The sequence below is a fragment of the Oreochromis niloticus genome, linkage group LG16, assembly GCF_001858045.2.
Source record: "Oreochromis niloticus isolate F11D_XX linkage group LG16, O_niloticus_UMD_NMBU, whole genome shotgun sequence".
Taxonomy (NCBI): Eukaryota; Metazoa; Chordata; class Actinopteri; order Cichliformes; family Cichlidae; genus Oreochromis; species Oreochromis niloticus.
In genome coordinates this window covers 15,111,003-15,137,548 of record NC_031987.2, presented here as the reverse complement: position 1 = coordinate 15,137,548, position 26,546 = coordinate 15,111,003, and the positions used below count along the sequence as shown (strand labels likewise).

The following is a 26,546-nucleotide window of genomic DNA, read 5'->3' as shown; positions in this document are numbered from 1 at the left end:
TGCTCCCACCAAAACCTAGGGACACCCACGCTACATACTACATCAAAGCAGTGCAAATGACGGTTCTCAGCAATATGCAGACATTCCTTCTACATGCATACGGAGAATTCAAGAGGCCCAGCAATGCATCTGTTGATTGGCATGAGACAGATGGCCAAAATACACTTTGACACTAAGAAAGTGTGACCTTTGTCCAACGACGAGCAATTTTACTAACAACTCTGTTGTTCTTACTTCAAGCTTCCAAAAGTCACTCAATCCATTCAAAAAAGCATTATGTGCAATTTTGATAGGAGAAATAACGCCGCATGTATGACACTGCATGATTCCCGATACCCAAGAATGGGATATGTAATAATATAAAAAGGCTTTACTATTAAATGAGGATATGCTTATATTATTTATAGTAAGAGACACATCTCTCGATCTTCTGCAAAGCATTTCAGGACCACCACAAACAAAATTCTCAAAAATAATCAGAAATGTTACAAGTGTTTGCCTACTATATCATAGATAGGCTAAATTATAAAGGTGAAAATTGGATAAATGTTACTTGATGAGTCTTGATTTCTGCTGTTTCACTTGAATGCTTAAGGTGAGAATTTCGCTTAAACAACATGAAAGCATTGATCCATTCTTGGTGGTGGTGGTTCTCTGCACTTTTTAGCCTGTTAGTACCAACTGAACATGGTTTTAAATGCCACAGGCCGCCCGGGAATTGTTGCTAACCATGTCGATCCCTTTGTGTCCATAGTGTACTCATCTTCTGTCTATAAAAATGAGTTTACAGTACTCACTGACCTCCACAGTCACCAGATCTCAATCCAATAGAGCAACTTTGGGATGTAGTGAAACAGGAGATTCACATCATGGATGTGCAGCTGACAATTCTTCAGCAACTGTGTCATGCCATAATTTCAATCACTCTGAGGAATGTTTCCAGCACCTTGTCTTTTTGGTGGAGATAATCATGAGATAAAATTAAAAACTAATAGCAATACTGTAGCATGAAGCAATTATGCCCTAAAAGGACTCGTGATTATTTGTTTGCTTCTGCCTTTAATCTTTGTAATCCTATTTAATATCTATCAATAAAATAAAGAGAAATTTATAGATTAACCAGACAGCTCATTATTTCATATGCTGTTTCACAAACACAGGACAAACAATGGTCACCAAGGTTCTGGCACACAGAATGAATGCACTAATGATGAATACATATCATGTTTCACCGTGGTAGCTTCTTTTCTTTCATTGCTTCTTTAGACTCGTTACTTCTTGTTTTTTTTACTGAATACAATTTCCTTGAACAGACCCCAACAAAGATTTTACACTGTGTGACGAAACCCTGGAAGAGAGCATCAAGGACGCGATGAGACAACTTCATTTATGGCCTGAACCAATCTAAGGTGTGCGTTCTGCCGGTCTCAGAGGGCAACACTGCATAACTATGACATCAGCCCATAAACTCTGGGAGGACAGACGGAAACAAGCACACCGGTGCTCACACGCAAACCAACACACATAAACAGCCAAACATTTTCTGGTCTGTTAAGCTTTATGAGCCACTGTGAGCCTGGACCATCCAGGTTTATGTCACACACAATAATGATGAGATGTAAAAATGGTACGGACTCTTGGAACAATAGAATTATCAGGGAACAACAGATCCAACTGTGGGCTGCAGAAATATCAAAGCAGTGGCCACTGTGTGAAATAGAAGCGCAAGCTATGGTATGGAAGGAAATATCGGTACCGTGAGCCTACCATGTACTACTCCTTACTTCTTCTATAGCTTGTCCTCATCCCATCTTACTCTATTACCACCTTCACAAGTTAAATTGTTTACTTCTTCTAATTGTAAGGGCCTAGAGTGGACATTACACAGTTGCATTTCTCTGATATGTTGAATTGGATTTTATCAAAGACAGAAAACAGTCTAGAAGTAGACACACGGGAACTGTTACTATATTTCATCAAGAATAAACCCAAGGGAGGCAGAAGTATCTGAACTTCAAAACATTGGCAGCTGCTACATACAGACTAAAGAGGTAAAGCAAAACAACATATTCAAGGAAGATTTTAGAGGGAAAAGTCTTATGAGGTCTTTTTTTTTTTAGCTTTGATTCATCTCTGTCTAGGCCAGGTGTTTGACCTGAGTCACTCATGTTTTTATGCTTCTTTTCACAGCTCAGCCCAGGTTGCCCCTGCTGTGATTTCCCCTCACAGGCAGAATTGTCTGCTTTCAAAATTCAATGTAACAAACATTTCATCTGTGCTCTAAACTGTTTGTCTCTTCCTCTCTTTCTGTTTGCTCCTTTGAGTGGGACTCTAATGCAGTCTCAGTCTTCCCAAGAAGACAGCTTTTGTTTCTACGGCCCTACAGTTAACATACCACTTTGGTCCATCAATGCTTATTCAAGTGTACATTCATTCTATCAATAAGCATGGGCAGTTCTGCTGATTATGGAGTAAAATCATTAGCATACGCTTGCATTAACAATTGAGCCATAAAATATACTCCTGATTAGTTCAAGAATTACCGAGTCTTGCAAATCTTTTTTTTTTTTTTTTTTACATCAGCGGTGCAGGCAAATAGTTGGGTATAATTCTTTGTGCCTCTTTGCAACTTTATTTTCAACTAAGTGTGAGAAGATCTTGCAACTTACTGCAGCTTGAGGGAAAGTTTGATCATCTCTTTTGTAATAAAAATAATATTTTGCATTTGAAAGGTCAATGCCAATTTTTAGAGGGAACTGCGCATCTCTAGTCAAACCTGTCCAGGGTGTACCCCACTAGGATAAACTCCAGACCACGCCTCCAACCCTGAATGGGATAAGGAGTAAAGAAGGGGGGGTGGGTGAGTGAGTGGATGATAAAAGCTGTACATGACTCATACTGTCAGCTTAGCTACACACTGCATTTAGGCAAATGCCAAACATACTGCTGTTTGATTCACCAAAAATAGGCCAAGGTCAAAAGCAATAAGGTATGAGGAGACCTGGGAATAGAATGGGTGAAAAGACATAAGGGAAAAGGGGGTGAAGGGGGAAATATCAACAACTGTGACAGCTGTGTGGATATGGTAAGCTGAACCACAACAGGGAGGTTCCAGGGCAGGAATGCAGAACAGATCAGCCGGAGCGTGTGCTTAGGTTTGACATGGCGAAGCAGTGCCGAGCCACACCACACAGCAGCTGTCTAATCCCAAACTTCTGCCTTGATACTCCTGTTCTGAAAAGCACAGTCTGTTCTTTGAACTATTGACTTCTTATTTCTTCTACAACTACTACAGATGCTCTCACCCTTCGGTGTCTGTCACTCGCTTGGATTAAACTGACATGCCACATGTCAGCCTCTGGCACAGGTCGTATCTCAGGGTTACAATCTTGACAGGCAACACAATGCAGTCACAGATGAAAAGTATACAAAGCATTTCCTGTATACTCCTTGAGCTCCAGATGTCAAGAACTCAAAAACCAAGGAGTCTTACCTGCTACAGAGTTTGGCCTCGGCATCATGAGGGAAGCTGATGTCTGTGGCGGGTATGCAATGGGTCCCTCAGGTGAGTGACTCGGAGGGTGTGGTGGCCCTGGAGCACCCGCAGATATGTTAGGGTGCTGCTGGTCTGTCCTGGATGGGGTGTCTGCAGGCGTTGCTGTGGCACTGCTGGAGTCTTCTTCAGCCACAGGAGAGCAGGTGTCCGCCCGCACGCTCTGTGCCAGGCCATGGCGACCGCTGCCTCTTAGGCTGCCATCTTTACTCCACTCCAGGCTGGAGCCGCTGCGGTCATCATTCTCTGAAGAACTAGTGATGGTGGCTGAGAGCAGATTTAAATTAAAAAAAAAAGAGAGAGAAGGGATTTTGAGCAAGTGAGGGGAAGAGGCACAAGATATATCTGAGTAATGGTCTTTATGTGCGATGAACATTTATCCGTCTTAATCTCTAGTGAGACACCGAGCTGTAATGGAACTTTCAGCTTTGAGTGGCTTGGTGGTTTTGCTGATTGCCCTATCAACAGTTCTCAGAAGCTCATTTTATATTTACAGCGATCGTCTTCCTATACTCGTGAAACTCAGAAAGTAATATTGCACAGATTTATAGAACGTAATATATTGTTATTGTTAAGAATCAGCGTTTGAATGATTTGGAATCACCCAGTGCAAACAGCAACTGCAACAACTAGTCGGAGGGGAAAATGCAAAAGAGCAGGAAAAACAATATAAAACAAAACATGGACATTTTTTTACCCCTTCAGTTTAGACAGGTGTCTCGTCTAAAAGCAGAACTCTTTTAATCTCCCCTCGAGCCAACACAGCGACCTACCACAATCTTAAAAGCTGAGGAATGGGCCAACTCTCCATGATGACAGGCAGCTGGATGCAGGAACTTTAGCACTGTTAGTGGACTGGAGCTGGCCAGCCAGCTGGCCATGTTTGCATCACACACTGCTAATCTGGATTTCATAATACCGCAGCACGTTGCATCACCACTAATATTAATACAACAAACACATCTTGGACCTTGTGACTCCTGCGCTGGTTGCCTGGACAAACATGAAGTCCTCTCATGGCAGCAGTCACGACAAACCCTGCTCGGACCACGGCATTAGAAGTCATCATGATCTTTAGGAAGTTATTGCTTAACTGGCTAAACTGCAGGACCTTGCTAAGAAGAATATGTAATTATTTATTTAAGCTTAGTGAAAATTTGAATTTTTATTTTATAAACAACTACATGCAGTCAAGTCCCGGCCCCTCATGAAGGACCTTCTGAGGGAGCTGTTTTGTAAATGTTAACACATTGCAAAGTCTCACTAATTCCATCAAGGAGCTTTTAAGGCAAAACAAAGCCAAATTAATGTGCTTCTGAAATCAGAGTCAAAGTGAAACTTCAAAGAACAGAGAACATTAATCACAGGCATCAGTCTGACTTGTGGACGCACTGTGACTTTGTTCTTTCTTTTCCTTCCTGCACAATTTTATTAAGGAGTGTGGGTGGGATGTTGTAGACCAGTGGTACTTTACACCCCCTTCCCAAAAACACTCCACCCGCCCACTCAAGTACATAGCAGCCTAGCATGCCATAGTCACCGATGTAACAATTTAATTTAACATCACTCTGCTGCAGATTTAAAAGCCCTCTGTTGCAGATACAGCTCAAGAATCTGCTTTTAGCAGTGAAGCAGCCAGTCAGTCACAGCTTCAAAGGATAGCTATACACAGCTAATTAGACTCGTAAATTACATGCACGTGGCATTTCATAGTTTGTAATGGATGTGCAATAAAGGGGTCGTACAATTAGGGATCAAGAAATTAAAACAAGCTGACCACAGTTATAGCACATGCTGCATTTCTGCAAAACTGTGTTCTGTCTGTTTAAAAGTTCAGGTGTTTGATAGTTGCTCATAACGTCTTCATTACTGACAGATTTTGATGCACAACTAGTGTTACTTTCTGCATGTCTGTGTGTGTCTCTGTGTGTGAGCAGCTAATGCACCCTCCCAGCAATCTGTCTGTGACCACAGCAAAGAGCTGAGAGAGACAGAGGCACCGATTTCCATTAAGAACTGGGTTTTATGCAGCATGACTTTACTTCATACCATCTCGTTTCACTAACTTTCCTGAAACCTGCTTACTGAAGTTAAGAACCACACTTGCAGAGATGGCATTCTCTCACTAAACTAATTCTGAGTTAACTAAAGTAACGTAATTGCGTGCAACTGACAGCAACACATTAGGCACCAATGCACGCCTTATCCTGGGTGGTGTCAAAGCTGCAAGCTGGAAGATACTATATCACAGCTTACATAAATTATTCAGCACGTTACCAATGATATTGCTTTGGGGGGCAGAATGACTGAATCACGGTAATCATTTATGTCAACTCTGGAGCATTGGAAATCCAAACTGTTGTGTTGGATCTTGCTTTGGCATGCATTACTTTCTCCTGCATTACTATCATTTTCATCAGCAAGTCTGATATTCTTATTAGTTCAAGACTATCAGACAAATATCAGGGCAAGGGAAAAGTTTAAAACTCTGGCACCCTGTCCTCTAGTCTAGCAGTGCAGTCAGGGGGGAAAAAGGGGGGAAAAAGTTCAACGGTGGGTAAATACAGCATCATAGAGTTACAATTTGCTATTCATTCCTCACTCAGAATGGAATCCCAGCATTTTTATAGGCACTGGAGGCTTTGTGAGTAGAAACGGCAGTTGAATTAATGCATCAATAGACTATGCCATCTTCCTGTCAGCTTGAGTAAATCCCCCGACGTCTTACAGGGCTATTACTACAGATACAGCACAACGTCACACTGTGGCAACTGTCACCTTAACGCCGTCTCATACCGAAACAGCTCTGTCTAAACCCAATGACGTACATGGTGAAGGATGAATATAATGTGACACAGATGGTATTCGATCCCAAAAGGTTTCACAAAATGAGTAGTGACTGACACTGCACAGGTGTGTTTTCTTTGTTCTAACTCATAGTGCAGATGAAGCAAGTCAGATAGCAAATTAAAATTAGAAGAGCTTCACAGGAAGTGATTAGTGATTATAAGCAATCCTGCAAAGGGGACTGGTGTACATGCTAAAGTGCAAACTAATAGACTACTAAGGAAACAGCAGAGCTGTTGGTATTATTAATGTTCTCATCAAAGTCAGAAACCAGTGCAGGCACTGGTAAGCTACAAGTGATAAATCGGAGGCTGGTGTTACATTTTTGTCATTGCTATGAGCTGTGCTACTAGTGCATCTCGCACCAAGCTGCTCAGTCATGCAGGGCACATGGCTGAAAGGGTGAGGTGGGGACTAATTTGCACAGATCCATGCAAACTAAATGAGGAGGCAATGGTGTGGCCGTATTTCTGAGGTATGCACAAAAGAAATTGTTTTCACTGAAAAAATATACTTAGATTTATGTAATTTGGATTAAAAGAGATGATCAGAAAAGTAGCAGTTTAATCAAAGCTAGGAAAATTGATTTAAGGTCATTTATTTAAATGACAATTAAGTGCCACCTACTTCCACCTCTGACCTGTGTTCAGCTGCTAGATTATGAACAAAGTAAGACATTTTTTAACACATGCAGGGCAACCCTGAACTTCTACAGACATTACCCCATATGGAGTATTCAAATATCCTTCAAAGTCGACATTAAATGTTGTTTAATCTGTCAGATCCTTAGTACAAAGTACAAATGGACCGATCAACTGGCCAGGGATCGGAATCAGACGATATTCAACTTCTCGACATGGAGTAGTGACTGGCTGATCAGCTTCCAGTATGTCTGATTACAAGCCAGCTAGTTTCATATATGTGCACAGCGGCACAGACATATAGGCACACACTCACAGACACACACTAACATGTTGTCAGAGGCAAACCGCCTCACTGTGTTTCCAACATCAAACTCCACAGACCCTTAAATCACCCTCACCCAGCTGAACATGGAATATTTTAAAGAAGGTAACGAAGAAGATGTTGTTAAAGTTAAAGCTATCCAGAGCTCATAGCCAGCCCCAAGCCAGCAGCCTTGGTATGAGCAAAAGATCAACACAAAAGGAAAATTCCAGAGATGAGTAAAAAAAGAGAAAAAGGATCAATGCCCTGTGATCTGATGAAGTTCCTGACATTTGTTTTGGTATATAAATCTGTTGTACCTGCTTTATTTGGAAAGGTAAAATATGTCAGACAGTGTGGATGTACAGCAACTCATTATTAGACAATTCTTTGAACTTGTTTCCAGTAGACACATCATGCTCATCTCATCTGATCTTCTTTTGCTTCCTTAAAAAACTGTCATCTTTAATAACTACAATGGTGTTACATTTTTAGCTGGCATACACATTTTGGAGCAATGTTATATTAATTTGCACATTAGTGAAGCCAGGCATCAGTGCAACAGCACTTATGCAAACACTGCTTCACAGATCAACATCAGGTCAAAACTCTACAGGCCACCTTTGAGGACTTGAGCTGTGTCAGTAGGTAGAAACTGCAAACACCCACAGGCAGCAGTTCACATTAAACTAACACTGCTTAAGGGGGAAACAGGTGATGAACATGTACTTTCAGTATTAACCAGTACTGCACTCCATTAGAGCATTTCACCAAAGAAACACTCTTTATTTTTAAAGAAAGTTAAGTATTTTTTTAAGAATTCCGTGAATCTTCTCAAACTAAACAAAAGAAACAAGTATTTTAATGAACAAGTAATTCAATCAACTTGGACAAGATGTCACTGCTCCACAGGAAGGGGAAAAGTTAGCTGTGGTAATGCGACTGCAGGATAAATAGCATGAGGGGTTCTTTTCAAACAAGCAGTTTAGGAATGATTGACTGGATCTACTAATGGTGGGTTACCCATTGTTCACTACAGAGCACAGAAACATGGACACTGAGCATTTTCGCCATTGACAACACAAACAGCTAATCTAAAGTCTAAAAATCCCAAGATGATAGAAAAATCACAAATGCAAAAATGAGACTTACATTTTACTTGAATAAACTGAACTATATTTCTAGATGACATGTATGGTGTGCATTGTTATTAAAAACTAAACCTTTTTCTTGTACCATAAAAGTTGCAATCTGAGAATAATGTGGGAGCTATTAAATAGTCTTTTCCTCCTCACCTATGATCCCACTGTCCTTGCTCTCTAGCGTGGAACTGGGGCTGGTGATGGTCCCACAGGGGCTGGAGCGGCTGAGTGGGGGACGGCTCGTGGTGCTGTTTAGGGTGGAACATGGGCTGTCGGTGCTGGGAGACGCCGTGCTGCTTGTTAGTGTGGAGCAGGGGCTGATGCCCTGGCTAGTCAGAGAGCACTGCGGAGAAGAGAGATGAAAAAAGGGGGTTAAGGTACACCAAGAATGTACTTTACTAATCAAATATGTCAATGAAGAATGAAGTCAGCTGGCAACAAGCTCACATTTTTTTGTAGCCCGAGCAACAAGACAAGAAAAAAAAAAGCAACAAAAAATAATTTTCCAACCTTATTTGGAAGGAGTATTGAGAAAAATCACTGTCTACTTTGACCTGGATCATGTGAAAGCAATGCAAAAAATTCCTTTGCAAATAAACAAGCGCTTTACATGCGAGCATGACACACAAGCCGAAGGCCATAAGCACTATAAATGGAGCAAGGCTTAAAAATTACACACTCATATGTCTAGAGGAACCAAAATAAGTCTGAAGAGTATTTCACAAGGGAAGTAGTCTTTAGTTTGTGTGAACACAATAGACACCCTTTTTTTTTAGGTCATCAAGCCTGTCTGACAACCATACAACAGCTAAATCTTTGTCTGAGATAACCGACAACCGTAGAAATCCAAATTAAAGCTGGTTTGTCCAGTTTCCCCATCTTCCTTTAACTGGATCCAAACACAATACAGTGTAGCCTATCATTGCCCCAATGAGATGCAAAGCAACACCTTCCAACAACTGATTATGACTTAGTAGGTTTTAAAGCAATTTTTGCCCTCGTCTCATTACAAAATTACGAAAATTGAACTTTTCCATTAATTTAGCATACAAAAGCACTGACATTACAATCAAAAACACACAAAAGATGGTCCCTAATACAGCTTAGCAGAGTTTGTTAGGTTCTAAGCCAAATCAGAGAAATAATTACATGCAGACGTTTTATCATTCACTGCATGAATAAAAGACTCCTACTGTTGTGAGACCTGCTCGAATTAAATAATAAAATTAAATTTGGTTTATTCCCCATGTAGAATAAACCAAACCCTTTTTTGGAGATTTATTTGTTGCCTGGGGGGGTGGGGTGGCTTTCACCCATAGTTGGTTTCGCAAGCATAACAGACTGCTAGTAGACTGTTATACTACTCGCAGTTATGTTACTGTTATGCTACTGCAAGTAGGTACTAATAAGATGTGCATTTCCCCAACTAGGGTTGTCACAATATTTATACACAACACAATTATTGTGGCCAAAATGACAGTAGAAAAATGCTATTGGTCAAATTCATAACTAACTCTTTTTTTTTTTTCTGTCTTTTTGGCAAATTATTGACTTGGCAATGTAACCAGATCTGTAAAAACCATACAAAAAGAGCAATCATTTATAATATCATATGTTTATCATTAACATGATATTAATATTTGGTTAACATCAGTACTGGTACAGCACAGCGTTTTTTATACATGTTTCTGCATTACTGAAAAATATTGGGTGTGGCAGACTGGCAACCTAAAAAAAACAGTGTTGTGAAACATGAACATGAGTTCACAAAAAAGTAGCTCACCTATGCTTATCCAAGTGTGACTGATTCATTCTAGATCATAGGCTAGTGCAAAGGCAGGCTGATAGGGAAGAAGAATGGGATGAAGAATAGGGAGAATGACTGGCAGCATGACTAATATCTTGAGGAATGCTAATATAACTATATAAAATTTTCTAAGTCAACTTCCAGTCTCCAGGCTGTGCCCCACCCAATAAACACAGTAAGTCTAACACCTGATTGACATTTAATTTTCTGTGAGGCAAAACTAAAAACAAACACAGTTAAAGGCACATTGTAAAACAGCAGTATGGTGGAAAAGACGATTGCTGACAGATGACAATAACGTGCTGCTCTTCACATGAACTCTGAGAACACAGATCTACATAGAGTCAGACCGCCCGTCTCCTCTTTTCACATCCCAACTACTGAACACAATTCATAAAATGCTTTCTAAGTCTTCGCATTCCTAGAATTGCTACTTCAGTGTCAAAATGTGTCCAAGGCACGAGATGAAAACATAACGTGTTGGGTTCTGCTCTTCACACAGCCCAGCTTAATTAGTAAAGCCAAACAAACTGAGGCTCAGACCTAACACAACTCTATTTCTGTACCCGGACTCAGACACTCTTGTTACGCACTCAAGAGCCCCTGGAATAGCACTCAAGTTACTGGGAGACTAACATGCCGCGCTGAAAAGCATGCACAGGAATAAAATCACATGCAGCCAATTTTGAATAGGCAGTTACTTTTCTTCAGGACAGATTGAACAGTTCAAACAAAACAGTGTGACAGTTACCGTTGCTTGAGGTCCCAAGAAAACAAGTTCCAGAGGTGCCTCTTAAAACCCCATCCATAATGAACACGAAAAAAAAAAAATTAATCAAGCTGCAAAAAAAAGAAAAAAAAAGAAAAAGAAAAAAAAAATCCATTCAAGTGAAACACTGTCACAACTAGCTTCTCCCCTTGTGCTTTCTCTCTGTCCTCTATCTCTCTGTGTGTGCTGCAGCGATGGCAGCAGCTGCTGTTGGTGGTGCGGTGGGGAGCTGGAGGGGAGGGAGAAAATGAAATACCTTCTTTTCATTCTTGTCGTCCATAGGTATGCGTGCCGTACCCGGGATCCCTTCTCCCAGTAAAAAGCCCAGTCTTGTCATCAGTTCCTGAGTGGCAGGGGAGGAGGAGCTTGGCTGTTTCTCCGCTTGCAGATCTACAGATGAGAGAGAGAGAGCGAGAGAGAGCGAGAGCGAGAGAGAGAGAGAGAGACACAAATGCTTAACACTAGCAGGCAGATTCCCTCTCTACACTGGATGCCCCACACAGGGCCACGCTGCCGGCCCTGCCCTCCTCGGCACTGCTCTGAAATGCTATGCTGCACTCTCCCAGCTGCTGCTGATGTGGTGCAGACCCAGAGAAGGTGAGGAAAGAGAGCAAGAGTGCAAGAAAGAGAAAGAGAGAGTGAGCGTGTGCGGCCACGGCTGGTGTGTGAGTGTTCTAAAAGAACGTGAATACATGTGAATATCCAGCATTGTAAGGAAGCGGAGACTGGGTGTGAGTGAGTGAGTGAGTGAGTGAGTGAGTGAGCCCTACAACATGCCTCGAGTGCCAATTCCAGGGCTTTCGGGTTGTTTACAGCTCTCACTCATAGAGTCTCTGAATATCAATGAGTGGACCTCGGCTTCCTGCAGCACAACTTGAACTGTCTGTGGTCTTCATTCTCAAGCCTTAAAATTACTTTAGATTGCAATTTCAAGCTTGGGGTGCCATCAACAAGGAAGAGACAACTTGTAATCTATTTTCTGTTTACACAAACTGACCTTTTTTTTTTTTTTACATATTAAACCAAAAACAAGGTAGACAAATAATAAGAGTGTATGCAAAATACTGGGTTTATCGTCAAAATCCATTGTGGATAGCAACTCAAATGTGGATGCTGCAATTTAGTGATGTCAAAAAGGCAAGCATACTCTGATGATGGAGATGGCGGGAGAGAGAGAGAATGTCCGAGGTACAAAAAGCTTATTATTCATCTCTCTGGCAGCACCTCTTCCACCTCCTCTTCTTCATTTTCTCCTTTACCTTCATTCTTCCGCAGCTATTAATAATGTTGACCGTAAATCTGATTAAATACAAACAAGTCCAGTGGCATAATGTGCTGCCAAGCCTGAGTCAATTCAAAATCAGACCACCAGACAAACATCATTGGCATGCAAATAGCATACAAATGCCAATACACAGATGATGCAGTAAATAAATTGTCATAATTGCCAGTCTTGCAATCAAAAGGTCACACAGTTCTCCAACCTGGTGAAATTACTGGGTCACGCAACCCAAAATAAAACTGGAAAAAGGCCTAATCAGTGAAATGTGGGGCTGACAAATCCGCTTTGAAGATGGCAATAAACACCCTAAATTTAATCTCTCTCTATCTCGTTTGAAGTTCAAGCACTGAGCCTTATAAACACAGTCAAACAATCCTGAAGTCATACCCACGTCATACTTAACTAGAGGAACTCTTTACTGCTTAGTCGATCAACAGAAAAATAATCAGCTCCCTCAGTGAGAGTTCATTGTTTTCCTAAAAACTCAATGTCATATCCTGCTTCAGCTCAGTAAAACAAAACAAGTTTCCTGAAGAAATGAACCTGAATTCTGCAAATTTGAAGTGACAGTTTTCACTGTTTTTGACATTTTAAACAATTCACTTTTTTGCCTTTTTAAATCATCAGTAGATTAATCAATAATGTAAGTAATGACTGCTTCTAATTCATGGATTGGCTGGATTGGCTTTTTATCATTGAGAAGAGGCTCCAGACATGCAAAGCGTGCCCAATTAAGGAAAACGCACAAACCGCGGCAACTGATCAAATACAGATTTAATAAACACTAAAGTTTCTTGAATTTCCCTGTAAATGTAATCATAATTAAAATGCAAGCAGCTGGTGTTACTGTAAGTACAAGAAGGATTTAGTCAAAGAACACCCCATGCCAGCAATTTATCAAAGGCTTCGGTACGAAACCGAATTAGCCCTTATGGCCTGGCACTTTAGTCGTGTGCCTGCCTCCTTCAGCCAAGAACAAAACGTGTTAAACAAGATATATGCATCGCAAGTACTGCCAGACCAGTTCATACAGTATCCATAACTTTAGGCTGTGCAGAAGATTTATGTTACCCCCTTGACACATCTGCCCACCGGGTTGTCTTTTTTAAAGTTTATCTATCTTTAATGCATTTATTTATTTTATTATATATTTATTTATTGGCACTGCCTTCAGGAGAAGTTGCTCTGTCCTTTAGAACTACTTTGAATTTAGAAAAACTTAAATATTCTACAAGCCCTAAAATAAATAAAATAAATGAATATAAATAAAAATTCTCTTATCCCACAAGCCTACAAGTTTTATACTGAATAAATTCAAGCTTTTGTCTACATAGTAGCAGACAAGGAATGCTAACCTAATGTGTGCTGTACTTGCATCACCCCATCTCCATTGCAAATGCCATGAAGTGGGAACTATGCATTGAAAATCAATTGTTAATAGGGAATGTCACCCAGCTCATTTAAATGCTTGAGGGGAGCCTTTTAGAATCGCTCAGGCAAAGACGCCGCTCAGTCCTGAATGCACATCGCAATGATTATATAAGTCAATTCTGAGCCTTCACCCAGCAATATTATCAAGTGTAAAGAAAATAACATACAAGATCATTTCCCACTTACCACAACATCCACAATTCAACTTGATAACCCCACTCTGAACGGGTATCATCAATGCTGAGTGCCTGTTGTGGTCGAATAATTTCAAGTATGCATCCACATATTGTATGCGCTTCATCAACTTTTAGTAGATGGTTACAGATATTAATCATTTGACAATAAAAGTGGTAATGGGTCTGGGGTCTTTAAAAGGGGGCACATTGCATATCACACATTTATGGCTATTGTACATTAACAGGCAGTGACAGGTTGTTGTTTTTTTATTATTAGCCTGTCAGAGTCTTGTCTTTTGCTTTTATAGTGGCTATCAACACAGATCTGCAACAGCTAGGAATAAGATGCTAAGAGACCAACAGCTTTACAGGTGCAAACCATGTGAGGAAACTAGAAACATGCCAGAGAAAACAACTGTGAAACATAGTTGAAATCTTCACCTTCTGGAGATTAGTGCAACATTGTCTGGCTGATGAGAAAAGAAAAAAAAAGAAAAAGAGGCAAAACTGTATTTTTGTGAGCTCTGGCTTTAATGATGTAAGCTGTGGACTGGGAGAGATCCTCGGTCACACAAATCCCTTTGGGGTTGCGTCAGGAAGGGCTTGTAGTATAAAAACAATTACAAATTAAAATACAAACCCTTGATGTAACCTCTCGCGATTAAGGTAGGAACCGCAAGTAGCTTCTTTTTGGAATCGATAGGATCTATTTAATTTCTCATAAAATCTGGTTTGATTTTTACTCATAATTACAGACATACATCTGTCAAACCAGCTTATTCAATCAGTCAAGAGACTTCTATATGAGAAAAACTTGTCAATTTAGTAACTTGTAGGATCTCCCTGAGCAGCAACAACCTCCATCAGATCATCGCTACCAACAAAAAATGGTTCAGTTTTTCAATATATGCTGTCATTGATCAGCCACCTTCAGGTCATGCAGCACTCATCTGTCTCAAGGGATAAGGTCAAGACCCTGACTTGGTTATTGTAAAATATATATTTTTTCTAACCTTCTTGTTATTGATTTTCTTGTATGCTTAGGGTCACTGACTTGTTGCATAATCCAATATCTCATACACTTCTCCCCCGACATTCTCCTGTAAAATTTCTTCATACAATTTTAAATTTGTTGTTGCCTCAATCGCTCCAAAGGTTTCCTGCCCCGAAGTAGCAAAACAGCCCCAAACCAAAATGTTCTCTCCAGCATGCTTAACACTTCAGATGAGGTTTTGGTTGTTGGTGTGTAGAAACGAATCCGAATGAACTGTTTAGCATTGTTTTGGCCAAATAGCTTGACTTTTGCCTCGTTCGCGGCACATCATCCCTTCATGTGCTCTTTTTCCCGGCACTGTGAATGATTACTCTCGTGTATTTAATACAGACATGAAAAGCAGCACAGCTGTTAGAGTGCGTGTGTGCTTTTTAGTTTAGTGAGATTGTTTGTCCATAACTGTGAGATGAAGAACAGACTACATGTTATGAGTGACCAACGCTGAAACTCCGGCAATTCCAAAGGGTTTACAAAGTTTTCTCGTAACCGCAATATAGTGCAGAAACTAATCCAGTTTGTTGACTCAGTTTTTCCCTTCGCAACTTTTTCTTTTCCGTCATTGGATTAAATCGATCACCCGGCTCTTTATTACTGTGCCCTGACAAGACCACTCCATCACAGGTTCTTCAAAACCACTTAAAACCACACGCCTCTGAGGACCAATCGGCAGCTCCAGAATGGCGCCGGGGTTGTTAAAGACCTGACATGAATACATCATAAGAGACAGAAAGACTGACATAATGATACGACATAGCACATACAAATAAAAACTTCACGGGCCAAATCAATAAAACCCTTTTAACCTGTGGTCTCTCTGGAAAAATCAATACGCTGTGCCAAAAAATTGTTTACTCGCACAGCCAACTTCACCCACAGCTTGACACAAAACCTTCACTTTGCAAGCGAGTTGTAACATCGTCCATCATGTGCATGCATCTATGAATAAACATAAACATATCACATTTACTGCATTAATAAAGCTGAAGGTTTGCTGATTATACTAGCGTGTCAACAACTTCTAAATGGATTCTAGTTGAATGGCCTCTTTTACTCACTTTTCATTCCAAATACGAAGCAGGAAATCCCCGCTCCATTTCTTTTTTACAGTTGTCATCACCGCCTATTCATCATGCTCACCATTTTGTCAATTAACCACTGACAAAGTGACAGACGAATACATGAATACACGAAAAAATGACAACAAATGTGACAGGCAGGCAAAAAAAAAAAAAAAAAAAAGCCCAAAAAACAATTCGATGCAGCTCATGAATAGAAAAAAATGGCTTATGTGCTGTTTTGCCCTTACTTGCTCACCTATAAGCTACAGGGAAGTACTATCTGTTGCTGGGTGTCTTGCTGCAGGGCATCTCAGCTGTGTCACTGGTTTTTCTTCCTGATTTGTCAAGCCTTTCAGTTATAAACTACATTCTCCAATGGCTCTAAGGTGACAGCAACTAAAGCCTTACAGGACAGCCGTTTCCTTTAGCATGAGATACTCAAGAGTCCCAATGAGCTGACACTAAATAAATAAACCTGAAAGGAATGTTATTGGAGTCATAATAAGTAGTAAATAACCCCTGTTACTAGTGATTATTTCCCATTCATTTCACATGAAATATCCTTAATGTTTAGGCAGTGGATTGTTGTGACAGCTGTAGGATGCACTTAGATACTAGCTGAAGTTAATTAACATCTCCTGTTCATTAACAATCCAGAATTAAGCTCATTTGAGTGTTACTGTAGTATCTGTAAAATAATGAAGAGAGGAAGAATGCAAAAAACTGAAGCAATGTTATGAGATAATGAGAAACTGGTGGCACGGCACACCTGAGGAAACTGATCCCAGGCAGTAGTGAGAAATCTGACAACCACTCCATTCTAGTCTGACAGCAAGTGTAGAGCAAAATAACTCCTGGTTCACATCCTCTGTGACCCCTGCCAAAGGCTTTCAATTTGAGATGCTTAAAATCCGTGAAACACAGACAATTTTTGTATCTCATTGTTAATTATATCATGAAGCTTATTGAATTCACAAAGGACTTTTTACCGACTAGTTTAGAAGGTCAAAATGTGGTTTGGCAGATTCTCAAGGAAAACATACTGCTATGACTTAATTATTTAAATGCTATCGGGAGCAGAGTTCTTCTGATTTCCATGTTAAGATGATATAATTAGAAGATAACTGGACTGTTGCTGGTCTTCTTTGCTATTTTTAAAGGTTAGGTCTGCTCTTGAGTCATGTTAATGCTCTTTTGCTTGGCTTTTTTATTTGGGCACACCAGGTTGACCACAGATGTATCCCAAATACATACTGAAGATGTGCGAATATATAGGGGAGTTATTCTTTTCTTCTCCTCCTTACAGAGATATGCCAACATGCACCAATCAGACATAGCATTATGACCACCGATAATACAGTTTTATTCATTTCAACTATCTCTTCATCATGGTACCTGTTAGGGGGGGGGGATATCGGGGACCGAGAGAACATTCTGTCGTCAAAGTTGATTTGTTAAAAACGGGAAAAGTGGGCAAGCGTAAGGATTTGATTTGAGTTTAACAAGGGCAACATTGTGATCGCTAGAATGGGTCAGAACATCTCCAAAACTGCGGCTCTTGTGGGGTGTTTATGGTCTGTAGTGGTCTCTGTGTGCAATGAGCATGTGAGCATCAGAAATAGACCATGGAGCAATTGAGGAAGGTGACCTGGTCCTATGAATCAAGTTTTCTTTTACAGCGAGTGGATGACCAGGTGCGTCACTTACCAGGATGCACTATGGGAAGAAGGCGAGCCAAGAGAGGCAGACCACCCTTTCATGGAAATCATACTCCCTGATGACTGTGGCCTCTTTTAGCAGGATAATGGGCACCCGCCACAAAGCAAAAATGCTTCAGGAATGGTTTGAGGAGCACAGCAAAGTTTGAGGTGTTAACTTTGCCTTTAAATTTCCCAGATCTCAATCCAATGGAGCATCTGTGGGATTTGCTGGACTAACAAGTTTGATCCATGGAGGCCAAACCTCGCAACTTAAAGTACTTAAAGGATCTTTTGCAAACATCTGGGTCCCAGATACCAAAGAACACCTTTGCAAAGTCGATCCATCAGTGGATTAGGCAGCAAAAGGGGGAGCAACACAATGTTAGGCTGGTGGACATAATGTTATGTCTGATCGGTATAAATCAGTAATTGAAAGGTCAAATAAATGTATTTTTAAAGATAAGTGCCACAGTAATACAGGTTATCTATCTATCAGGACATTTTTAATAATCACTAAGCTCTGCCAATTATAACTTGGGTGCAAAGGCAAGTAAAACCTTTGGAAAGAGGTAAACAAAATGATAATTAGCTACTTTGTTTCAGAGTGCTATAATATTCAAATAATGAGATCCTAGAAGAGTGAAACAATTTGCAGACCTCTGCAACACCCTAATAATCCCACATTACAGGAGCAGTCAAACCCTAGGGTGACAAATGTGCTTTAAAAAAAACAACAACAATTTTAAAATATAACAAATTAGAGCAGGAACCAATTATTCACATTCGATTATCATTACTCATATACACACACACACACACACACACACACACACACACACACACACACACACACACCTCAAACCTGCACATTTTATTTATTCCATCAACTCAATAGTTTAAGGGAGAATTTAAAAAGGCTTTGGGGTAATCCAGTGGATGGGACCCTCTTCACACTGCATTTCATTACAGTCCTAATTGGAAGTCTGTATATACAAAGGAAATAAAAAGCTATTAGGAGAGTCCAAGTTCTAACTTTTCTAACAAGGCTATAGAGTGCCTAGATGCAAAATAGTTGGTGAGAGGGAATAAAACTGGCTGTAATATAGCAAATATCCTGTAATTTCACACTGGCTCTAATATCATCCACAAATGATGACTGTAGTCAGTCAGGAACATTACTCTCAAGGCTGTTATTAACTCTTCTCGCCTTGATTAACCTAGTTTATTAATTGGTACCACCTGGATGGACCTCATCTAAGTTTATGATTTTATGTATGAAAGGGGAGCCACACTAGCTCTCCAGTGATATGACAGCTGACATTTTTGTCAGTTACATGTTAGGGAAAATAGTTTTATTTATCTAAATGTAAGGCAGATAATAAGTCAAACGGCTAGCCGAAGAAAACCCTCCCTGTTCTAGGTAAAGCATCAGATTTGTCCTTTACATCTTATGCTACCCTGGTGTTATGGAAAACCAGGGATGTAGCTGGAACCACTTTGTTATTCCCGTAACTGTACAGCAAATAGAGGCAAAAACAAAACAACATCGTTATCTGCTGCCGGAGGAAGTTTATGAGCAGGTGTGAAATAGCAGCCGTGTGGTTCCGTGATAGAAGAATGAAGACGGAAGGAGGAGGAGGAGCAGCAGAGGAATGGGGGGAATCAGTAGAACAGACTGGATCCGCGGAGCTGCCTTAGCTCACTCGCTGCCAAGAAAACAATCCAGCCGGTGCTCATTAGCAGCTGGAGTTTCATTACCACAACAGTGGAGCCCGTTTAATGAACCCTCAATGAGAACATGCATCCTGCTTCCCCATTTGAGTTCAGAAGTACAAGGTGACGTGCCCCCCTGAAGCAAGTTGAGCGGTCTTATTGCACATTCCAGAGTTAGAATCTGCAGCAGGCACAGATGGAGCGTCCAGCGAGACATTACATGAGGTCAAGACTATAGATAACAGCGTATCTGGGGCGGGAGACGGCATAGAGGTAGTAATCATAGTGTGACTGACATCTCAGCTGGACACCATACGCCAGCTGTTATTAATGTTGCTGCAATGGCAGATACAGATGGCATTTCATTAACTATTAGACCAACAGAGCCGAAGCTTCCTCACGCGGCGATTCGGCCCTTTGGGCCAAAGAGATTGTGCTGTCAAGATCCTGCAGAGATGAGCAGACCACCCTAATCAAGCTTTACGATTTAGTGCAGGAAAAATGCGGTGAAAAGATGATTTTAATCAAAAAGCTAAAGAGTGAATGAACAATTAACATGATCGGCTACAGAAAGACACAGAACTATCACTCTGTGCCAGCCAAAACAAAAATCACATCGCATTAATTTCTGCTGCCTCAAAGTTACTATTCTCCTGAAGAGCAAATTATGAACAAAGACAGGCTGAATATCATTATGAACTGGGAACAATTGGCCATGATTATACAATTTCACGAGCGTATTCATAATTGATTAAATTTAGCCACTGCATAAGCTGGGATTTGTTGGTTTAGTAATAATAGAGTGCAAAGAGCACCACAAAGGGTGACACGGCCTCCAGAAGTGTTAACAAATGAGTAACACACACAGTGCAGATGAAATGAGACTAAGATTACTACTGGTTTATTTTAAAATGGAGCAAGCTTAATATTATAGCCAGATGGTTTAGGAGGTGCAAATTCACTTAATGCTTAGCCTGATTAGTCTGACCATTGTTTTAACATTGACAAGATAATAAATACATGAACAAACAGGTGTTAAGTGTTCGGACACTGGTCTTACTGGAGCTGTAAAATGAGGGATTTGAAGAGAGACATAATTGTAGGAGAGGACAGGACCTGCGGTTCAGTCTTGACTGACGGAGACAGAGACGGGACTCCGAGAGCACAGCTGAAACAATTCTGTCGACCAGACTGTTGGCTGCCTGTTGCAAACACACTCAAGCATGCAAACACACACATACATAAACAAAGAGAAAGGCAACTGCGGACACTCGGGCAAAATAAAAATACCCTCTGCAGTTACACGCAGGCACAGGAAACACAACCCTTTCTCAAAGACAGTGCCATGCGAGATGACTCCTGAGTAGGTCAAAAGCATGTTTCCTTTCTTAGCCTGCAGCCCATCCTGCTCAGCCACAATGCAGAGCAGGAAAAATGACAATGCTTTGAGCCCGACCCAAAAGACGAACAAGTGAAGTAACCATGCAACACAGGGACAAAACTCACGCTGCATTAAAACTAAAAAGAAAATTACATTCAACTTTTTTGAAAATCAGCCTCAGCTGCACTAAAGACTTGTCTCTGTCTACAGATGTGGACGTGGTTCTGGACACTCAGGACAGGCGTCCTTCAATAAAAGCCCCTCTTCAGAGCTCCCACTTTATTTGTGCCGTAAATGACACACAGTCTTCATCCTGCAAAACTCTGAATGGATTTTCTGACTCAGATTCTTCCGGCAGTCTCTCAACAATCTGATGCTGACCTTGTTATTAAAGCAGCAAAGTTGTCTCGTCCTGCTTCAACAGTTTACTCTGTCTGAAGTAGAGGACAACACAAGCTGAAAGACACTGTGTTTAAAAAAAAAAAAAAAAAAGCAATAGTGGGTATGTCCTTGTCACATGTGACCCATGGTGCATATGCATGATTCTGTCCACATGGGAGAAAGTATTCAAAAGACTGTAAGGTGGGCCTCACTCTGCTGCACCTGGGCTATCAGAATTAGCCACCATTAGTGCCTGATTATGCACGATTAGTTAAAGAGCTGTTATATTCTTATAATTTCTCAGCTATAACATTTTTTAACCTGCCAACTGCAGCTGCGAGAAGAACCCGATGGAACGTTTCTTCTTTCCTATCTGCTGATTGTCTGCAGTATTTACTGAATAATTGTGCGCAGAACAAATAAAGGGAAGAAGTAAGTAGATGTCTGACCTTAAAAACGGACTGGTTATTTCTTCAGCTGCCTGAAAGCTGAGTCAATATTTGAAAAATATGTATAAAAAAAAAAAAAAAAAAAAAAAAAAAAAAAAAAAAATCACTCTCAGAGAACAGAATAAGACAGAAATGCCTTAAATGCCTGGGAGCTTTTATACCAACAGTTGTATGTGGTGCAATAAAAATAAACTACATACGACTGGGCAGTGTCCTAGAAGCAGTCATTTCTAATTTGTCAGAAACTGACCAGATCTCTATCACTGGGAGCAGACCCAAAGAACAACATAATGCAAAATTCAGTTAAATTATCGGATAGTCGTAACTCATTTCTTGCAGTAAAATGATTCTATACATGTATATCTAGTAGCAAAAAGATAGTCTGGAGGCCTGCACATGTACATCTGTCACATGCATGAGATAACAGCTTCAGTACAGAAAGCCCTATCACAGTCTTTCATATGTTATTGCATCACAGATGTTTTTTAAATGGTTAAAATGTGTATTTTTGTCATTAATATGCATTTCAATCAAATTAAAATCAAAACCGGGTCCTAAAATACAACAAAGAACTTATGAAAGTGTTCAAACCATTATTCAGTAATCGTATTGAGTATATTTTCTGTGCTGCAGAAAACAACTACATTTTTTAATGTTAATGGGCTTATTCCCCAAGTGTCAAATGCTTACTAGGGTGTATATAATATACAGACAATTAAAAAAAAAAAAGGCTTTAAAAAGTTCAGCATATTTCTGATTCATTTTAAGACAGCAGAGCAATATCAGTTTTACAACTACACGAATGAATCCCATCTCTCTTTCTTTTTGCCACAGCCATATTTTTTAATACTACTTTATTTTAAATCGTTAGAGGACAAAGTGAGCGGTCCCTTAGCATTTGAGTTAGACTTGAACCATATAGCACAAGCAGAGAACTGCAGCTAAAGCCAATAAACAAAATGTCCAACTTCCTAATCTTATCCTAGCATTATGCTATAGTTTCACTCCACAAGCATCACATCCACTTCTGATAGGAACTCTATTACAAGATATTCCAAACATATTAAAGCCATTAGAGCTGAAAAGGTGCAGAAGAGAAAGAAAGTGCAGTTCCTCCAGCACTGCTCGAATCAGAGTCAATTCCTATAAACCCCATTTCTTTACACCAAAACAGTTCAGAACTTCAAGAACGTATCAATCTTTTACACTGTTTATGGTTTGGAAGCATCAAAAGGTTCATCTCGTCTCATTGATGAGCTGAAAGGATGTACTTTGAGTCTCTGGTGGCTGCTTCTGGCATTCGTACCTGCCTCAGCTCTTCTTGCCCCTGCCGCTAACAGGAACACCCAATCTAATCTGATGCTGCCACCTTCATGCTTAACCACACGGAAGGTATTTGCCAGCTGATGAACAGTGCCCGATGGGGTGTTGATTGTGGATTATGTTCGGCAGGCAGTGCTCGGAGTTCTCCGTAACAATTTCAGTGTCTGTTTTGTCAGACGGGAGAATCTTTCTCCTCGTGCTCTCAGAGTCTTTTAAATGCCATTTGACAAGCTCCAAATAGGCTGTCATGCCTTTGCTCAAAGTGCAGCTGCTCTACAATAAAGGCCTGATTGATGAACTGCGGCTAAGATGGTCATCCTTTCCCCCCTCGATCTCTGCAGAGGACTGCTGAAGCTCTGTGGGTTTTGCCAAATGACCTGAAGAAGACCCTTCACGCTCAGTGTCCAAGACTGGTGGGACAGCCCGTTCAAGGAAGCGTCCAGATGGCTCCAAAATTCGTCCTTTTTAAAACATATTGAGATTCACTGAGCTCCTGGAAACATGCAGATCTCTGGAAGCAGTTTTCTCACAGTGGTCCACAGACACACTCAGACTTTATTAAAGGTTTTCGTTCTTGGATGAAGTGAAGTGTGGGGTGTTCATAGACACATGTGCATCTTTAAGCTGTGGCCAAGATCTAAACACACTTATGAATAACTGAAGAAAAAAGGAAGGACATGACCATAATTTTGACAACCACAACAAAGGGCCTTAATACTTTTATGAAAAATAGATTTTACTGTTTAATTTTTAGCAAGTTTTCACTTTTTCACTCTCTTTTTTAAGTTACTGAACGGTTATTAAGAGGAAAAAGGCCAACTTCCACATCTACAACATAAAGTGTGCTAAAATAAATGTCATATTATTCTCCCATGAAACTGGAGACGAGGCCATACTAAACACACAAGTCCTTTCTGTAAACTGTAGTAGTTTAACATCACCTCCCCTTAAGCATTTTTTTTTCACTGCATCATTAAGCAATGAAGAGGAAGGAGGATAAGATTAGATAAGGAGGCGTGGGGAATAGTGGAAAGGTGTTGAGAAGAGTAATAGGGTGTTGATTTTGGAACGGCATTTACATTTGTGCTCAAAAACATTGGTTTAGGACTTATCCAGTAATATATTTCTGCTCAGCCACACAACCAAGGACTCTCTTTTGTAATTAGTAAATAAAAGTAACGGTACGGAAACTGACGAGGTCATATTTATCTACTGTCTGCTATCTGCTGGTAGCCTACTCTGAGCTCTGTGTTAGTTGAACGTCAGACACACCCTCGTGCCTTAGTATGCGACAGTCAGCTGTGCTGAGTTACTAAATTCTATGTACGTTATGTGAGCCATGCATAACAATAGAGCGCTCTTTGTGCATTGCCTTTTGCTAAAGATAACACATCTTACATCTCCACTTAAGCCTATGGGAGGAATTTGAGCCCAGTCTTCTCTGCTGGAAATCTAAACGGAGCACTTAGGGGAACATTACCCCTAAACACAACAACGCAACGCCCAACACAAGTGAGAATAGGCAGTAATAAGGTTGAAAGCACATCTCACAAACATGTGGAAGCACAAGAATTTTCATGTATAGTTCCTGAGAAATGAAAGCCCCTGTCCCCATTATACCCCGAAATCCGCAAATCCAGCGCTTTGCTCAGACAATATGTCCCCACAAACTGGAAAACTGACTCCTCTGTAATCTAAACACACAGTTTAGAATAAACACGGCACTACCGAGTGTTTGCACGGGGCTCACATGTACTGTGTACTTAAACTGAGTCATCAGTAACTGATGCTACCCTTAAATAACAAAGCCCTGCTCTTAAAAGCCACTGACAACAATGAGGACCCCAGGCAACGACATGCATAATTTTCTCTTACGGCAGTTTTTAAGTGCACTTTTCCCCTCAACCCCAGCAAAAACAGCCATTTAGAAAATTTACAAAAGTAAAACTCACCATTGTGGGACGACTCCTTGTTATCGGTCGCTTTCCTCCGAGCTGACACGATGGCATCAGAAGGCACGCGAGGGCTCTCTACATATTTGGGCTTCCTAACTGGACCTGCCAGCACGAACAGAAGATACGGGGAGAATGAGAGAGTGAGAGAGCGCGTGCATCCGACAGAGAGTGAGAGAGGGAAAGAAATGCAAAAGAGACCGAGGGAAAACAGAGAGAGAGTTCTCACAGGATTAATATGTTCCAGATGGCACTGGAGATGAGAGGTAGTGGTGTCTTAGTTGGACAAGCTTAGCTGCACTCCGTAGCTTACATAAAAACTCACTCACACACTCTCAGACAGCTCGCTGCGTTGATAGCAGCTCTGGTCTGTCTGACAACTCAGAATGCTGTCTGCATTGCTGGAGACTCTCGGTGAAAAAGCGGCTAGCTGGCTCTGGGAATGTAAACTACAGCAGGAAACCACAACAATTAGCCTCTAAGTGAACTAAAGATCCTTGCTCAAGCGCACACGTGCATTGTTGGAAATGCAAGAGAAGAAAATTGCCAAACAGACAAAGCATCCCCCCCCCATTATTTTAACTGAAAGTGTGTCCTTCTATTGTGGCAACAATAGTTGCATCTTTTGGCTAGATTGACCGCAAAGTGTCCAACTCTGATGATGTATCTGGGACAATGGTACAGCCCTTAGAGGAACGTCATTGTGAGCACAAGGCGATGACTTTGGCTAGCTGCTCTGTTCCCTGCACTCACACCATGACAGTGCTCACAGTACGACCCCATTTCCCATAAAAGGTAGGACAATGTGTGAAAAGCAAATAACTAAATTATTATAATATTTAATGCAACCATTTTAAATGTTGTGCACCACTGGCATACTCGTTCTCATAGATGCACAGCTGCTTGTGCAACATTTATACTTTTGCACAAAAAAAATAAAGATATTCAGTAAAAGCTGCCGTTTAATCAGCTCTGCTGAGAATAAACATGCTGTTTGGTGGAGCAGCACTGCAGCAAAGGCCTACTGATCTTTCCTAAAAGTGCCAATTCACTTGTTTAAACACATTTTTAAGTTCTCTACTTGGAACTCACATTCTACCGAGTCTTAAGAGCAGATCAAAAATGTAACCACAAAACAAAATATCTGAAAACAGGAGGTGACTGTGTTATTTAGATCTGTAAATCCATAAAACAGCAAGCCCCCACTCTTTGCAACTACTTTGGCCTTGACCTCCTGCAAGTAAAACCTCCTCCCCTCCTCCTCCTCCTCCAGGCTCTTATCAGATAACTGTATGTGTAACCCCAGTCATAATATAGAGAATAGACAGGAGATCAGAGACTGCGATTTCCACATTACCACATTGAGTCACTCCCAACCCCAAACAATTCCTGTGAATCAAATGGAGCAATTTATAAAACTGCTTCTGCTTGATGCACAGTGCCATCTATGGATATGCAACTTGAAATGCATAGGGAAAAACGGTGGGTTTTGATACCTCGCATGAGCTTCTGTATGTGCAATCTGGGTGTTCTCGTCTGTCACTAGAAGCCACGACAGCGGAGTTAAAGAACTCAAAGTAAAA

The 26,546-nt window shown here is 40.7% G+C and overlaps 1 protein-coding gene across 7 annotated transcripts in view; it reads right to left on the bottom strand.

Annotated features, from left to right (window-relative positions):
• tanc1b (tetratricopeptide repeat, ankyrin repeat and coiled-coil containing 1b) overlaps nt 1–26,546 on the bottom strand; it is a 119,624-nt gene that overhangs the window by 52,447 nt on the left and 40,631 nt on the right. For 4 of the 7 annotated variants that reach the window (XM_019352504.2, XM_019352508.2, XM_005452989.4 and 1 more), the window contains 4 exons: nt 24,964–25,068; nt 11,320–11,453; nt 8,641–8,830; nt 3,494–3,820 (listed from right to left, as the gene is read on the bottom strand). In XM_019352504.2, the coding sequence (XP_019208049.1) occupies nt 3,494–3,820; nt 8,641–8,830; nt 11,320–11,453; nt 24,964–25,068 (756 nt within the window). The remainder of the gene's footprint in view (nt 1–3,493; nt 3,821–8,640; nt 8,831–11,319; nt 11,454–24,963; nt 25,069–26,546) is intronic. The other 3 variants (XM_019352506.2, XM_019352507.2, XM_025904011.1) reach the window with 1 other exon arrangement.